Genomic DNA, 17917 nt, shown 5'->3' with positions numbered 1-17917 from the left:
GACTCAGGTGACAAAACTCTTTTGAGTGAGTTGTACGGTGGTTCGCTAATTGACATTTGAGACCTATCAACAAATCGATCTGAAGGGTTCGGTGTTGAATAATTTAATCCGAGCTAATTCGTTCGTGGTTTCATTCAATTACTGAACCACACTATACTTGATCAAAAAGTTATACTTCAACAAGAGATTACGACTTTAAAATATACTATAATTTTACCAAAAACTTGTTGATTGGTAACTAACTTTTTACCAACACTAAAAAAAACTAATGAAGCTACTAGAAATGAGGAGTTGTGGGCTTGGAAAACTGTTGTAGTGTTGTAAAAGGAGGAGTCATGGAGGAGGATTCTTAGAGAAGAAAGAAAAAGCGAAAGATTTAAGAACGAAGAAAATGTGGTTAAAAGTAAAAAAAGAGTCCAGTTGAAGATGAAGATGGTCAAATGGCGAGTGGGAAATAAAGAACAAAGGGACGAAGGAGAGAAAGAAAGTGTTAGTTAGGTTAGGATTGTTTTGGTTTATGATATTTTTTAAAATGAACGTGCTTTGATGTACTGACTAAAAAGTTGAATCTCCACCATCCATCATAGTATACTTTTATATATATAATATATAAAATACACTATGATTTGATTTTGTTCAGTAATCGATCAAATAAATTCATATATCAAATCAAGTCTTTCAGTTATGTATTTTTAGTATGCGAAGCTAATTCGAGTAACGCTCGGTTCAGTTACCAACCCACTCAAATCCACTTAGACCTAGCATGTGCGGACCTAACTGTTACACCATGTTAAGTTCTAATTTAGAATCAACCGACAATAAGTAGAAAAGATTTAAACATCTTATTCTTCATTACTAGTTCACCGTTATTCTATGAGAGACTTTTCTCGCAAATATTAATGGACTCAAAATTTTACGAGTCCGACGCTGCAATTTCGACATGTCTGAATCAAACTAATCAAAAATCAATTTAATGCCATTGTTCGTGCGAATCAAACACAAAACTAAACTAAATTGCTAACCTGAAACCAATTCTAACTTTGAGTCAAAATTTAATTTGACTTGGAAAAAAAACAAAACTAAATAAATGATTGTAGCATTTTTCCCATTTTGTTTTGCTTGAGTGGGTTTTTCATGAGGTTGGGGCTCGGACTGTGTGCCGTTACATTCCTGCCCGCCAACGCCACTCCATATCTTATTTTATTAATCAAATCCTTGAACCAAAAAAATCTCATAAATAAACAAGCTTCAAACACTTTTTGCAATCAAATATAATCCCCTCTTAGTTCTCAACAAAAAATAAATAAATATATAATCCCCTCTTCTTTGTCCATCTCTATCTCTCTACCTTTCTGTCTCAAAAGACAATAGAGAGAGAAAGTTAAGATTTCATCTTTTATTACTTCTTCACTTTGTTTTAATGAAGTAATGAACAAAAGCTTAAACCTCTTCTTCTCAGAAGAAGAAGGATATGATGGATCCACAACAACAAGTTCAAACCAATTTCTCTCTTTTCGATTCTCTTTTTTGCAAAGAAGAACATTGGGAGGAGGAAGGGGAGGAATCAAATGAAACACAAACTACTGAGATTTACAATAATAATAATAATCAATCAAACCCATCTCTGGTTTCTTCTATCTTGTTAGTAGAACAAGATTTTTTAGAGAGAGAAGATGAAGAAGAGTTTCTCTCTCTACTCTCTAGAGAACAAAAAACCCATTTCTTTTTCACTAATCTTGAGTCCAACCCATATCTTGAATCAGCTCGTAAAGAAGCTATAGATTGGATTTTAAGGGTTATTTCCCATTATTCATTCTCTTCTCTTACTGCTATTCTCTCTGTTAATTATCTAGATAGGTTTTTTTCAACTCTTCATTTCCAGAGAGATAAACCATGGATGATTCAACTTGTTGCAGTAGCTTGTCTCTCTCTAGCTGCCAAGGTTGAAGAAACCCAAGTTCCACTTCTCTTAGATTTACAGGTAAACAATGCTTAAATCTGCTTTTAAAGTTTGGATTTTGTTAAAAATTTCAGGTTTAAAATGTGGGTTTTTGTTTGTTTTTAGGTGGAAGAAACTAAATATCTTTTTGAAGCAAAGACGATTCAGAAAATGGAGATTCTGGTGCTTTCAACACTTCAATGGAGGATGAATCCAGTTACCCCACTTTCATTTTTTGATCACATTTTAAGAAGACTAGGGTTCAAGAACAATTTTCATTGGGAATTCCTTCAAAGATTTGAACACCTTCTTCTCTTAATCGTTTCTGGTAAAAAAAAGAACAATTTTACTGAATCAAAATAAAAATTTCCCCTTTTTATGATTCATCTTCATTAACATATGAGTATTTATTGTTTGTGATTTCAGATTCAAAGTTTGTTCATTATCTTCCATCAATACTATCTACTGGAATAATTCTACATGTAATTGATCATTTTGAACCAGATAATCAGATCGATTATAAAAATCAACTTATGGGTGTTTTCAAAATCAGCAAGGTTTGTTCTTATCTTTGCATTGTTTAATCACCTCATTAAAGAAAGAAAGAAAGAAAGAAAGAAAGAACTCATTGATTGCATTTTGTTGCAGGAAGAAATTGATGATTGCTATGAATTCATCAAACAATGGATTTCAATCAGCCATTGCAGCAAACGGAAATACCCATCGATTCCGTCTAGCCCAAATGGCGTGATCGATGTTTCTTTCAGCTCTGATAGATCAAATGAATCATGGGTAGTGGCTTCATCACCAGATCATCATCCTCTGTTGAAGAAAACTAGAACTAGTGTTCTTGAATATTCTTAGAAGCCCTAGTTGAACTTTTTTTTGTATATGTTTTATGAATTACTCTGAGTTGAATTGCATCCAATCTCTGTATCTTTTGACAAACCCAATATGAAAAGAGATAAGAAAATGTATCTCCATTAGAGATTTGGAAAGCAGAGAATGTAGGCATTTTGTCAACAGAGAGAAATGAAGATAATGTCATATATAAAACCCTGTCTCTGGCTCAAATTTTCAGATAGTAATTCATATTTATGAATACAATTCAAGACTTGGGTTTTCTTAATCTCTTCTTTTTATCTATCAATCTAATTTGATTTTGATCTCTTCTCTTCGTGTAATTTGATTGTTCATAAAAAAAAGAACACATACCACTTTGAAAATCAGAAATTAGTATATCCAATCTACAATTATATCTATTGGATTTCATAGAGATTGGAAGATTAATAAGAAGGAAATCTAATGGTTTAGATTCGGATAGGGAGATCCGTCATCCTTTCTAGTTAACTAGTTCGAACTTCAAAAATGGAAGTACTCTTGTAAGCTATTAGCTTTCAAATTAAGTTCAAATCCTGAGTTTTGTCATGAATTGTTTGTTTAGTCCCTCGATTGAACTAATTTGCAATTACGTCCGCTGACCTTTGACTTATGTTCCTCTTGCCTTGACTACATCTTTGTGGTACTATGCTGGCTTTTTTAATTTGAAGTCAAGGTTTAAGCTTACTTTAATAAGGTACACTAATTATCCATCTAATGAATCTTTGGTGGAAAAATGGAGGTTTCATCCAGCGACCAACGTGTTTTGTTCACGTCGAATATAATATGTGGAATATTCGAAAAGTAGTTTCTTATTGTACCTTATCACGAGTTAGAAGGTTTCTAGTACAATCTCAAATTTCCATTCAGGGTTTCTTTTTTTCTTGAGCTTATTCATAAGTTGAGGGATTATCATCTATAAATCGGATAACAATTTACATGCGAAATATAAAACATGAGGTCTTGATATAAATTACCGTCGATCCCATTTTCGGGGCCAAATAGGTATTCTCTTAATATAAAATATGTTAACAATGCAAAAAAAATGTATAATGTTTACATGGTAAGAACTAAGAATGCAAATTTATACTAACTGATATAAAATAAAGTTTTAACACTGCCTTTTCAGTTTTAGGTGCCCCCCCCCCCCCCCCCCGCCCCTTCACCTTAAGGTCCTTAACCTTATACTTTTCCCTAGTTAAGATGTGATCAGTCTCGAGCTCTTTTTAAGGCCGCGGTTTTGGGGAATAAAGAAAATTCTCCGGGGAATAAATTCTCGAGGGAATCCAGATTTTTTTGAAAATTCTCGGGGGAATAAATTTTTATGGGGAATAGAATACATTTTTTGAAAGTTCTCTTCCATCTCATCTGTTCTCTCTGCCACTTCATCTTCTCGACACCTCATCATCTCCTCTGGCAAAAGTCGCTGGCCGACCAATTTTCCGGCCGGCGACCTTCAAACATAAAAAAAAAAAATTAAAATTTTTTTTCTCTCTCCTCTCTCTCTCTCTCTAGTTTTTTTCTCTTTTCTCTCTCTCTAGAATAGATCTAGAGAGAGAAAAGGTCTGTTCTCACGAACAGACCTTCAAGGGTCTGTTCGTGAGAACAGATACATACCAAAGAATTGGTGCTTGTCATGTTGTAACACTGCCAAAAAGGGTTTATTTCAGTTGTCTTGGTCTGTTCTCTTGGACCACACCATAACCAATCCATGTAATCTATCTCTCTCTACTCTATCTATAAGCTCTTAAAACATGGTGGGTTTTCAAGCTGCAGGCTTGATTTGAGCAAAGGTTTGCTGGTTGCTTGGGTACAAGGGGAATCCAAGTTGCATGAGGATGAGAATTTTTCTGTACTTTTTTAGCTTTAGCTTAGAGACGGTGAAGTTTTACAATCTAAATGACCCAAAAAACCATTTATTTCAGATAGGTGGTTTTGAAATAGTAGCTTCTGATTTTGTTTCAGTATCTTGTTATATACTTATTTTAGGAGTTTCTGACCTTTTATAGAGATGTTCTCACGAACATACCTTCTCTCTCTAGATCTATTCTAGAGAGAGAGAGAAAAGAAAAAAAAAAGAAAAAAATTAGAAAGAGAGAGGGAGGAGAGAGAAAATTAAAAAAGTTTTTTTTTTATGTTTCAAGGTCGCCGGCCGGAAAATTGGCCCGCCGGCGACTTTCGCCGGAGAAGATGATGAGGTGTCGAAAAGATGAAGTGGCAGAGAGAGGTGATGAGATGGAGGAACTTTTTTATAGCATCTTCTAAAATTAGAAGCCCCTTAGCAATAAAAAGAAACATAAAAAGAAACATAAAAAGTCAATCTTATTTGACTAGTTTTAAAAAAAGTCTTTATTCCCCGCAGAATTTTCTTTATTCCCCAAAGCCGCGGCCCTTTTTAAACTCATCCCACAATAAACAAAAAATAAGCCTCTCACTCTCTCCTCTTTAATAGTATAAAAATTTGAAAACAAAGTAAAAAAACAGAGGACCCCCACTAGATCTTACTCTGGTTACAAGTAAACAAATAAAAGCCTAAATCAAGGATCAAGACCATAATTTGAGGTTTCTTGTTTCTCTCTAGTCGATCTTCTTTTTAATTGGTGTTCTTACTGACTGACACAGTGACACTAGTTACAGCTCTTCCCATCTGATTTCTTCTGCCTTCATTTTCTTAAGAAATATCTTGACATCATTTTCTAGTCATATTTTGATTTTCTTACTACTAGGATAAGACCATGAACATTTAGCCCATCTAACAATTGTGCCAAAATGATTGATTTTCATTTGATAATTGGACTAATAAAATCAATATGCAACTAATACAAAAGTTTTTTTTTGTTATAATTTAGCCAATTTTTTAAATATTTTTGGTGGTTTCCCAGTCATCTCCTTCCAACAATTGGAATAATAGATCCTGTTGGTTTCACATCTCCCCAAGAAGTAAAATTTTAGGGTACAAGATGGGAAAAACATATTAAAGTTGCAGCGTCATAAAACAAACGATCGTAAATTAATCATTTATAGAAAATCGTTATAAGGGAAGATAAAAACAAGGTTCCATATAATGCATGTTACGAAAAAATAAATAAACTTCTTGTTAGTATTTTAGGAAGGATTTGGCATGTTAACTTATTGCACATGATCTAATTATTATTTCGAAAGTGACAGACGATATCTAAAACGTGAGACCCTTAATCACAATGGAGCCTAAAACGACCTCTTTTGCTGCTTTGGATCTGGGACACACCTAATTCTAAGGGAAATGATAAAGTTACAAAAGATTTTGACAAAAAAAGGTTCCCAGCTGATGTGGCGGGTGTGGTTTCAAACTTTGACCAAATCTAGGCCGTTGAGAGATGAAAATCACAACCGCCACATCAGCTGGGAATTTTTTTTTGTCAAAATCTTTTGTGATTCTAGCATCTCTCTAATTCTAATTATACTACTTGTAAATCATGCGGGACATTAACATCACTTAACAAAATTCTATTTGAAGAAATTTCTTTCTTCGTTAGCCTACAGGCTTTTAACAATTAAATCTATAAAAGTTTCATAGTATTGTCATATTTCATTTTTATGAATGTTTTTTTGAATAATAAAACAACGACATTCTAGGTATAAAATGAAGTGGGTCTCATCTAATTGAGAGATCTAAATTAAAAGTTTAGGAGGTGCAAGAAATCATTAAAACATTTAAGGCAACATTAGTAGTGTTAATAATTCATTATGGATTTGTTAATTGTGATTATGAACGTAATACAAGAAGACAGATTTAGATTTAATAAGAGTTTCATGATGTAATAAAAGTGTGTTTGACTTTGTAATGTTTTATGTCTTTCATTATTGACAAGTACAATTGGTGGGAACAAATTTGAAGACCCCAAATTAGAAAAACATAAAAGAATGTGGGGACACAAGTTAGAAAAGAGAGAGATTTCAATTTGATGTGAATTTTTGCTACCAAACCTCACCACTCCATAAAAGGTGAAAAGTTAAGACTGTATATGATTAGTGAACATTTAGCTTTTGATTTTGTGGGATCTATTTAATAAATTTACAAACTTTATCTTTAGAAACAAAAAAGAGTGTTGAAAGAACTCATTGGTTTATTGAGTTCGAACCTCAATAGTTTTTTATATTGTGTTCATTTTGCAGCTCATGTGGAAATTTACTAGATATTGAACACTTTTTTCTAACCCCGTCTATAAGAACCCAAAAAAAAAAACCAGAACACTCCTTAAGGATGTACTCACGCTAATTCAAGTTCCATCTTTCCTAAGTATTTTGAGACTATGAGATAACTTCCAGTAAACTCAATTACAATGGTGCAAAGTATTTATTGTAATACCTCAAGATGATAAACTTAAAATCGACGCAACTAATTCATATTTCTTCTCCAATCTCGGCAAACCCTCTTTTCATCCCTAGAAACATGCTACAAGGCAGTCAATTCTAGTGATCAAATTGTGTAAGTTCATCCATAACTTTCTTACCAATTACATAGCTCCTTTCATTAGAAATTTATTTTAAAGTTTTTACTAGGACTTTTTATGGTGGGAGCTTTAAATCATATTGTTGGGGGGGAAACAAAGGAAAGGCCCCACTCAAATAATTGTGGAATAATATGATGGGTTGGATTAGCTTCTTTTGACCCCGACCACCTCACCTTATTTATATGACCCACAATGTAACCAAACCTCTTTTCATGTAACAAACTCATCTCTCTCTCTCTCTATCTCTCTATCTCTCTATCTCTCTCAAGTGTTGTTGTTCTTTCATTTCAAACAGATGTAAAGCTAAAAAAAATTAAAGACAAGAAAATAGGCTTCCCCTCTTTCCCTGCTTTTGCTTTTATTTCCCTGTGTTTCATCAAATGGTGAAGAAGTCTATAGAGAGAGAAAGTGTTGTTGTCTCTTTAAAATATCATTCATGGGGATGGTAAGACATTCCTCTCATGTAATTAGTAAAAGTGCTTTATATTTCATATCTTCTAATGCATTTACACTACTTCTGACACTTTGACCCTTCAACTCTTCTACTTTAACTTTTCTACTTGATATTTTGCTCTTACAGCATGTCCAACCCCAGCCGGGCTGAGGTCATAAATTTGCTTCTACTTTAACTTTTCTACTTGATATTTTGTTCTTAGAGCATGTCCAACCCCAGCCGGGCTGAGGCCATAAATTCAAATTTATGGCCTCAGCCCCCCGCTCCAAGCCCAGCCGCTTGGAGCGGAGGCTGGGGTCGGCCATTCAGTCGCCCCTAACATTAGGGGCGACTGAATGGAGGCCCCAAGTGACCGTTGGGGCCCCAACGGTCACTTGGGGGGCATCCCCTAGCCGTTGGATAAAATCCAACGGCTAGGATCTACTTTTTTTTTTTTTTTTTTTTTTTTTTTTAATCTTTTTTTAATGTAAATAATAAATTTGTAATTTTAATTAGTTTTAATTCTTTTTAAAATTCTAGAAAAACTTAAATATTAATAATTAAAATACATCCCACCAAATGTCGGTCCCCGAATATATTTTCAACTTTGGAAAAAAAAATATTATTTCGAAAATAGTTCAAACACGTGTTTTATATATGCATAAAATCACACACGTTTTTCGCACACCGACTAAAAGTCCACACACGCGTCTCCCACATGAACAAATTTTCGGCCTCAAGAGAGGCTGGGGCTGGAGCTGAATTTTAGAGGCTGAGCTGAGGCCAATAATTTTAGGTGAAAAAGTGGTTTTTTCGGCCTAAGACAGACTGGGATTGGACTTGCTCTTATGACATTTGTTTCCCCATTACAACTTTTTCTGGCTGCCCCAAAATTTCTCTTGGCCCGCTTCTCTCTTTGTGTACCGTATGGCTGGGGCAGTCTGAAGATACTCGGAATTTGATGCAGTGAAAAACTCGGAGCGAAATTTTAGATCTCAACCATAAGACTTATAAAATTCGAAACTCACAAGAGTAAACACAAATACTACATAATTTTATTTATAAAACTAAAACATAATCGAACTAGAATTAACAACTTCTGAATAATTAAAATACTAAAAATCTAAAACTTATTCATATATATAAAACTGTTAAAAGTAATAACATTCTCTACTAACCTAAGTATTATACTACTAAAATAATTAGATTTAAAGACATTCAAGATTCTTAAATTATTTTTAGAAAATCTCCCTGCATCAGAATGGATCTAGTCCGTGTTGGATTTGAACGACACAGACTCAGGCCAGCGTGAGACCCACAGGAAATGCTAAGAGAAATATGGACTAAGAGTAAAAGGATGGGGCGCACCTCTATCATAAATGCTTTAGACACATTTTTGGGTTTTTTCCCCTTTTTCAACATTGATTATTTTGCTATTCAATCATAAATGAATATATGTAACTTTGTTTGACTCATCTATGACTATATGCCTAACTAAATTTATTATGAACCCAATTTAAAATTACCAATGACAGTTGTACCTTTGACATAATAAGTCATACTACAAATGATTCACAAAGAAAAACACAACCACCACCCTTACCACCTTGGGCACTTGACACTCCATATACACCTGCTTGAGGTGTGACTAGAGCCATCAAACCTGAAAAGCCAGGATGATGAGCTTGTTGGTACAATTATGCAGAGTGGGTTGTAATTTCAAATCATACTATACACATTCTCCTCCCGTGATTTGAGTTATTTCTAATGGGACCAAAACCCTAAAATAAATTGTTCCTCAACTATGGGGGCCCAAAGTACTAGTAAATAAGGAATAATTATTTGTTTGAATCCTGTCTTAGTACTACTAACTTGTGTATTAGAGCAAGTGAAGATTTGCATAATATAAAATGAAAAATTAATTGTTGCACGACTCCTCGCAATTGTATGTACAAACCCAATCAAGTTAGTTAAAAACTTGTGTTCGAACGCTTGGTATTACTAGTGTGTCATAGTGTTAGATAAATGTGTCCCACACAATTAAATGACATAAAATGAGTAGGGATAAGATTAGAACCAAAAGTGTATTGGTATTTAGTAATTTGACACTTATTGATGTTCACATGAAAAAGGATGTCAACTAGTATATATAAATGGAAAACTAATGAACATTTATGTAGATAAGGGTGGTCCTGATTCTCCAAAGGGGTATTCAGACGGTGGTGGATGAGAGTCTCTCTCTCTATATATATCTCTCTATATGTATATGAAAGTGGGTGTAGTAGAGACTAGAGAGAGAGAGAGAGAGAGAGAGAGAGTAAATAATTGTTGGTCTACCTCTGAAATGGAGACAGTTTTGGCTAAGTAGCTCCCCAGCAGGAGTTGGGCTTTTTAGGCCTCAAGTGTCCCTTTCTTTGTTGATCAGTAGAATAGGACAGTTCTCAATTTTGTTTTACTGGAGCCCTTCTAGCTTTTGGGGACCAAAGTCTTCTCATAAAGGAAGCTTCCCATAGCTTACACTTCCTTTACTTCCCTCCTACCCTAATAACTTATCTACAAAACACCTCATTGTAAATTTGTAACTAATTACGTCCACAGTCGTGCTGATAATGTGTTATACATACTGCATATCACGTTTTGGCATCATCAACTAATATTATCTAGATCGGTCTCTGAAACACCTAGTTTATTTCAATATGGGTCAACGACTTAAGTGATAGATTCTTCAAAAACTCCGTCCAGTCTAGGGTTGCTACTTACCGCACATCCATATGTTTTTGCTCTTGAAGACTTTCGTTGCTTTTCTACTATGGTCCGAATAATCCGATCTTATTTTTAAATGGGTAATCATGTGTTCTATGTGACATGCTTAGTGGCAAGTGCACTGTGATAGTAGTTGTATGACCAATAACATGTTTATTTGCTTATCTAGGATTACAAATTCGGTTGTCTATCTTATCTCCCAAAACTTTCATTTTCTGGGTTTTTTCTAAAACTGAGTGTACCAATGGAAACACAGGCCCATCAAAAATTAAAATTCAAAGCCCCAGCAGACCTCACGAACAGGGAAGTAAGCCCAATTTCCATCAAGTTATTTATCGTAAGTAAGGGAAGTTATAGACTTATAGGCGCCCCAGTTTTAAACAAAGGCTATTTTCCGAAAGGGACGTACATAAGTACCGGGTTTTGCGAAAGGAGCATGACTATTTATTATAGTGTTGACCAGTTAAGTTCTAACACCATTAAATTTAATACCATTAATCTAAGCCTATACTTAAAAATATATTATTACATTTAAGAAAATTATATGATTTGGCACTAAATTCCCAAAGGTGCAATGAAGACATCTACCTTGAAAATATTGTTTTTCCAGATTTTGTAGCGCGTTACACATTTAAACAATGAATTTCATAGTCTATTAATCTAATACATAATGAATAAAGGATATAAACAAGTTATATTTATGTGGAATATAAAAAAGAAGTAAAATTTCAAATCGGCATAATCATGAGAGAGCAAATCTAATAGCACATGAAGATAAACCTTAACTTTACTCGGGCTACTGAAGTTAAAGAGTTTGAAAGTAAAATGAATTTAAGAAGTATAACGAGGATTCGTAAAAAAAAAAAAAAGAAGATTAAAAAAAACAGAAAGCTGACAAAAAAATCTAAGCTCATATTTTGTCGGCACAATCTCTTTGTAAAACTCAATCAACAACACCTCTTTAAAAAACCCGAAAAAGATCGAAGGTGGAAGAAAGAAAAAAAGAATAAGAAAAACTGAAGGGGCTCTCTTCGTGAAAAAAAAAGTGACGACATAATTAAATTTGATCAATAGATATTAATCATCTAAGTAGAGGAATAGTGTCTCGGATTCACTTGGGCTGACCCTATTACATCTACATAACGATATTAACTATTCATGTAATGTGATGTTAAATCTAACATTTATTTAACGGTCAATGCTAGTCCACGACCCTTTCACAAAATAATAAATAGTCATACCCCTTTCGCAAAACCAGGTACATATGTACGACCCATTCGCAAAATAACCCTTTAAACAAATCTGACACCCCATCTTTTTTTTCTTTGTTATATGGCCATGAGAGAAGCAACCTATGGAGAAAAATAAAAAATGATAGGGTGGAGAGACATAACGAGGTAGGAAAGAGAAAGAAGGGGAGGAAAGATGACGACGATGATAGTGGTGGTTGTAGTTGGATGTGGTGCTAGTGGTTGTGCTTGGTGATGACCACGGACGGAACCAAAATTTTGTTAGGGAATGGTCGAACTATTCTAGTCATAAACAAATTTGAAAAATTTATACACAAATAAGTCAATTAAATCCAAATATCAATTCTATTCCATTCAAAACTAGCACTTAAAAAATATCAATTCCATTCAAAATTACTACTTAACAATATCAATTGAGTCATAAATATTAACCACAAATAAGAAAAATAATATGAGATTACTACACCTGATAGTTTTTTCTCTTTAATGTATTAAAATCGAACCCCTCGCTCTTTCAAAGTTCAAAAATCACCTATCATGGATTATGTGCTAAACTTCTGAGCTTTTCTCTTTCAATTTACGAAATCAAAGAATCTAAGAGAAAATACAATTTTCTTTAATAAATGTACCTACTTTTGAATTACGATTTGAGAGACAACCGATCCTGGATAATGAGAGATCAAAGTTTGAGTGACTTCAACTGATTTCATATCGCAAAATTTTTTTTAATTGATTTCTCTTTGCAATTAGAATCAATATAACTTAACAACTAGAAAAACAATTGAAACTTGAAATAATATTGAAATAGTAGAAACTTGAAATATAGAAAATTAGTTACTGGGCGGTGGAACTTGAAAGTTATGAAGTAAGAATATAAGTCACGAGAAATGTTATATATACTCACATTTCTACTTGTCACACTCACATCTCCTTTGACTTCGTAAAACATTACTTAAGATGTAATTGTATATAACAAAAATGACTCCTTAGGTCATTGTTTATTTTAAGTTGGGCCTAAATTTTGATTGGGTTCAGGAAGGGAGCATTGATTTTAAAGCTTAAGGGGAGGGCCAATAGATTTTAAAGGGTGTTTGAAGTAATTTTAAAGGGTAGCTGGGAGAATGGGACATGGATGTGTTAAGTGGCAATTGTTGGGAATGGTTAAGGGCCGGGAGCCATGGCCCCTCCCGACTCATACATACGTCCTCGGTGATGGTGGCGGCGGTGATGGTCAGAAATGATAATGTGAAGGGTGGAAATGAAGATCAGAGGGGCGAAAGAGCTAAAAAAAGATTGACTTTTAGACTCAAAATAGATGTCTCTTAAGAGTCTCATCTGATTGACCCGAACCTTTATCTCCTAAGAATATTTTGAATATCCTAAACCGGTCACCTTTTTTTTTTGTGTGAAATTCATAAACCGCATTTATGCTATTTAGTTCTCTGTAAAATTTGGTGGATATTATTCATTCTTTTTGTTATTCATATAGTGCTAGCACGCCTAGGTTTGGGCTCATTCTAGGTGACGTCAGACGAAGCTTTAAAGTAGATATCGTGTTACATGCACCTGAGGGAATGTTTAAACACGTGGTGCTTGTGTTGTGGAGGTTCTTAACCACGACTGGCATAAGTCCGACGAGATTGACTGCGCCCACAGGACGCGGGAGATACCTAGTTTGTCTACAATGAGAGAGATTTCGGGCGGCCTCTAGGCAGGAGATATGAAGAAACTTCATATGGGAGACAGGGAAGTGTATGGTATCTATGCCACATCTCCCACACATTAATCATTAAAACTCAATTGAAAATGATATTGACTTGGTAATCTCTAAAGTTGTGTGTTCATTTAGCATTTCATTTGAAATACTACTAAGTTGTTGGAAATAGCACGCACGTTCGTATTGGGCGGCAAATAACCACTTCCCCGTTTTAGTAGGATTCCTGAGTTAGATTCTGATTCTCTCAAAATCAGGGAATCAGTCACGTGGGTGGGGGCGGAATCAAAAACCTCTCATCAAATACAAGAAATTGATAACTTCGAATCCGCTATACTAGTGATCCTATAAATAAGGAAGAAATGCCAACTCTGTTCCGTGGAGGGCAAAAACAGAGAGAAAATGGGTGGTTGGGCAATCGCAGTCCATGGTGGCGCTGGAATCGACCCTAACCTCCCAGAACAACGACAAGAAGAAGCTAAACAACTTCTCGCTCGCTGTCTTAATCTCGGAATCTCTGCTCTTCGTTCTTCTCTTCCTGCCATTGATGTCGTTGAACTCGTCGTACGTCCTTCCCCCCTCTCTCTCTCTCTCTCTCTCTAATATGTAAATGAAAACCCTAAATTAATTATGATGAATACAGGCGAGAGAATTAGAGACGGATCCAATATTCAATTCAGGAAGAGGATCAGCATTAACAGAGAAAGGAACGGTGGAGATGGAAGCAAGTATAATGGATGGACCACAGAGAAGATGTGGAGCTGTATCAGGATTAACTACTGTTAAAAATCCAGTATCACTTGCTCGTCTCGTCATGGACAAATCTCCTCATTCTTATCTTGCCTTCTCCGGTGCTGAAGATTTTGCCCGTCAACAGGTATAAATCATAACTCATTCTTGTATATCATGTGGTTTGAATAATAGTCCCACATCGATAAAATTCAAATACTTTTTGTCACGTCAGAATCTTTTCGAAAATATAAAGTTAAAAATATCAAATAGGCAACTTGCAATTCAAAACAAGGAAGATAACCCTAACTTAAATGGTGGATTGTATCAGTTTAGTCAAACTTGTAACACCTAAAAATGATTTTTTTTTTTTTTGAGAAAACAGACAAATTAGACATGTGATTTTGTTAACATATGAGATGAACTTTTTTCTATAGGGTGTTGAAGTTGCTGACAATGACTACTTTGTCACTGAAGAAAACCTGGGAATGTTGAAGTTAGCCAAACAGTCCAATTCCATTGTTGTAAGTTTTTCTTTTCTTTATTTATTTAATTCTACCTTTCTTATCGCTATTTTTGCCGTGGTGGGCGAGCCTTCAATTTTCCTTTTTCGTAATTGTGGTCGTCGTCTTGTGTTTTTGCTTGAACAGTTTGATTATAGGATCCCATCTCTTGAGACATGTAGTGTTGGTGCGGGAGCCGCAATAGACAATGGTCTAAAAATGAACGGACTTCCCATCAGTGTATACGCACCAGAGACAGTCGGATGTGTAGTTGTTGACAGTGAAGGTCGTTGTGCAGCAGCAACATCCACAGGTGGACTAATGAACAAAAAGTCTGGCCGGATCGGTGACTCTCCTCTAATAGGCTCTGGTACTTACGCTTGTAATCTATGTGGCGTATCGTGCACGGGAGAAGGCGAAGCGATTATACGTTCAACCTTAGCTAGGGATGTAGCTGCAGTCATGGAGTACAAGGGATTGGGCCTTCAAGAAGCTGTTGACTTTGTTATTAGGGAGAGGTTGGATGAAGGACAAGCGGGTGTAATCGCGGTGTCAAGCAAGGGAGAGGTTGCTTATGGATTCAACACTACAGGGATGTTTAGGGGTTGTGCTACAGAGGATGGGTTTATGGAAATTGGGGTTTGGGAATAGGAGATATAGTAATCTACGTTTCACATGGGTTGATAATTTAGTAAGATGCTGGTTATTTATATCTTCCATTATCATCAACTGTTCTTTCCCTTTGTGATAAACAAAATATCTTGAAATAAACTAAACCCTCATCTAGAGTTTGAGTCAGTTTTAATGTTGGTGTAGTTTGTATGATGATGGTGCCTTTAAAACTCCAAAACATTTTGGGACTATTTAGTAGATGGGAGGTTTTATAGGGGCCCCCATTCTTGTTAAAGGACCCCTCTTGTCAATTCGGTATGAGTCCAATTAAATCACAAATTCACAATTAGGTACGAGTCCACCGAAGTCACAAAAAAAAGCTACCGGAGTGAATTTCGGCGAACTCGTACCGTATAGTCTCTTGTGAATTCGGTGGACTCGTACCGAATATTCTCTTGTAAATTCGGGCCGATACCAAATTCACAAGGAAGAGGCCTTTTAACAAGAATGGGGGGGGGGGGGGGGGGGGGGGGTTACCTACAAAACTTCCCGTAGTGGAACCTCAATACCAATTCGGGCTAAATTTGAAAAATGATGACCCTCGCAACTTCTCAAGTCAAAAAATTTGAAGACATGATTTGTTCTTATAGAACTACAAGAGTTTGTCCACTACCTCTTGGTGTAGTGGCTGAGTACCCTACTTTGTGACCAGCTTACTTTATGGCCCTTTTTTTTTTCATAAATTCAAATATGGCCCCCTATTTTCAAGTAAATGTCATTACTACTCTTCTTAATTCTAAATTTAAAACATTAAAAAAAGTTATTTCCACCTCACCCCTCTTTCTCTCCACCTCATCTCTCTCCCTACACCTCACCCCTCTCTCTCTCTCCAACTCACCTCTCTCTTTCTCCAACTCACCTCTTTCTTCTCCGGCAAGGTCGCCGGCCGGAAAATTCAAACCTAAAAAAAAAAACTCCTCTCCTCTCTCTCTAAATTTTTTTTAAAAAAAAATCTCTCCACCCTCTCTCTCTCTAAAAACTCCGGCGAAGGGGGTTTCCTTTCGCCGGAGGATCTGTTCGTGAACAGAGGTGAGTTGGAGAGAGAGAGAGGTGAGTTGGAGAGAGAGGGAGGGGGTTTTCCGGCTGGCGACCTTGCCGGAGAAGAAAGAGGTGAGTTGGAGAGAGAGAGAGGTGAGTTGGAGAGAGAGAGGTGAATTGGAGAGAGAGAGAGGGGGTGAGGTGTAGGGAGAGATGAGGTGGAGAGAAAGAGGGGTGAGGTAGAAATAACTTTTTTTTAATGTTTTAAATTTAGAATTAAGAAGGGTAGTAATGACATTTACTTGAAAATAGGGGGCCATATTTGAATTTACGAAAAAAAGGGGCCATAGAGGAAGCTGGTCACAAAGTAGGGGGCCATATAGGAATTAACTCTAAAAAGTAAAGATATGAATAAATGGGTTTTAGGTTCCATAGGATGTCTTTCAGAGTGTTTACATAACCTTTAGGCCCGAGATGTCTTCGATGAAGGCAGTTATAGACTTATTCAGTTCATGACGTATCTACATATTATATATTCATTATGCATCTATCTTATGTAATGAATGTATCATAACGATTCTTAAAGTTAATGTGAAAAAAATATTGTACAACAATTTGAATCCCCTAGCTCTTATAGTTTGATCTCTAAAATCTAAAAACTGTAAAAGGGGAGGGGGGGAGGGGATCATACCGTAAACTTCATGTCAAAAAAGTACAACAGTTTGAATCCTTAACTCTTCTAGGTTGATCTCCTAAATTCATAACTAAATACTGCAAAAAAGAGAAGGGTGAATCATGTCGTAAACGAGATGCCAAAAACAATACAACAATCTTGTGGTTCTCGTAGTTTGATCTCTGAAATTCAAAACTAGAAATTGTAAAAGTGAAGGGGGAATCATACCGTAAACAACGAGACATACTAACAAAGCTTAATAGTATAATGACTTTTGAAGAAAAAGAAAAAGTCTACTAGTGCAACTCTCATTCTCTTTGTTGCAAGCTCTACTAGCTTGTTTCATTTGTGGACTTATCGAGTGATTTTCAATCTTTTTTGTTCAATCTTGGGGAACATCAAGGTCTCTAGTGGAAATATGGGTGTTTTGGTGTTTGTATCTTCCATCCCTATAATTAACAGTTTTTAGTTGTTTTCTTTGGTTGCCTTCTCTTGTTTGTTTTATACATTTAACATAGTGTTTGAGGATATTTGGATAAGTTCTTTCTTCAGTATGAAAATAGTAAATTTTGGCTTAAGTCGTTTTGTACTCGGATCTACTCTTTTGTCCAACTTCATAGGCAACGACAACAAGTGTCGTCAAAATGACTACCATACTGTATAAAGAAAACCGGTTAAAGCTGAAATTATATCTTTCTTTTTTTTTGCTCGATAAAGTTTCAAATTCTGTAAACTTTGTCATATACTATATAAATAAATTGCAATATTTCACTTAAAAAAAAATGGTGAAGAGCCCTTGCTCTTTGGTCAATGACAGCTTGATTAATAGTGTGAAAACAGTGTCTAAAGTGGAAATAAAAATACGAGTTTAGTGGTTTGTGTCGAAATAGT

At 35.4% G+C, this 17917-nt stretch overlaps 2 protein-coding genes across 2 annotated transcripts; both read left to right on the top strand.

Annotated features, from left to right (window-relative positions):
* Nucleotides 1–1228: 1228 nt before the first annotated feature.
* LOC147544985 (cyclin-D3-3-like) lies at nucleotides 1229–3068 on the top strand. Its single transcript, XM_086637797.1, has 4 exons — nucleotides 1229–1981; nucleotides 2066–2267; nucleotides 2366–2496; nucleotides 2588–3068. The coding sequence occupies exons 1-4, from the start codon at nucleotides 1472–1474 to the stop codon at nucleotides 2801–2803; spliced, it is 1059 nt and encodes a 352-aa protein (XP_086493923.1). The 5' UTR covers nucleotides 1229–1471; the 3' UTR covers nucleotides 2804–3068.
* A 10727-nt stretch (nucleotides 3069–13795) lies between these two features.
* LOC147544984 (putative isoaspartyl peptidase/L-asparaginase 2) lies at nucleotides 13796–15501 on the top strand. Its single transcript, XM_086637387.1, has 4 exons — nucleotides 13796–14035; nucleotides 14115–14348; nucleotides 14638–14724; nucleotides 14851–15501. Exons 1-4 carry the CDS (start codon nucleotides 13874–13876, stop codon nucleotides 15352–15354), a joined length of 987 nt encoding a protein of 328 aa, XP_086493513.1. The 5' UTR covers nucleotides 13796–13873; the 3' UTR covers nucleotides 15355–15501.
* The last annotated feature ends 2416 nt before the right edge of the window (nucleotides 15502–17917 follow it).

This window comes from Eschscholzia californica, unplaced genomic scaffold (genome assembly GCF_041429995.1).
Source record: "Eschscholzia californica isolate CP2 unplaced genomic scaffold, dmEscCali1.0.p SCAF_4, whole genome shotgun sequence".
Classification (NCBI taxonomy): Eukaryota; Viridiplantae; Streptophyta; class Magnoliopsida; order Ranunculales; family Papaveraceae; genus Eschscholzia; species Eschscholzia californica.
Note: the sequence above shows the minus strand (reverse complement) of the source record. Positions and strands in the feature narration are given on the sequence as shown.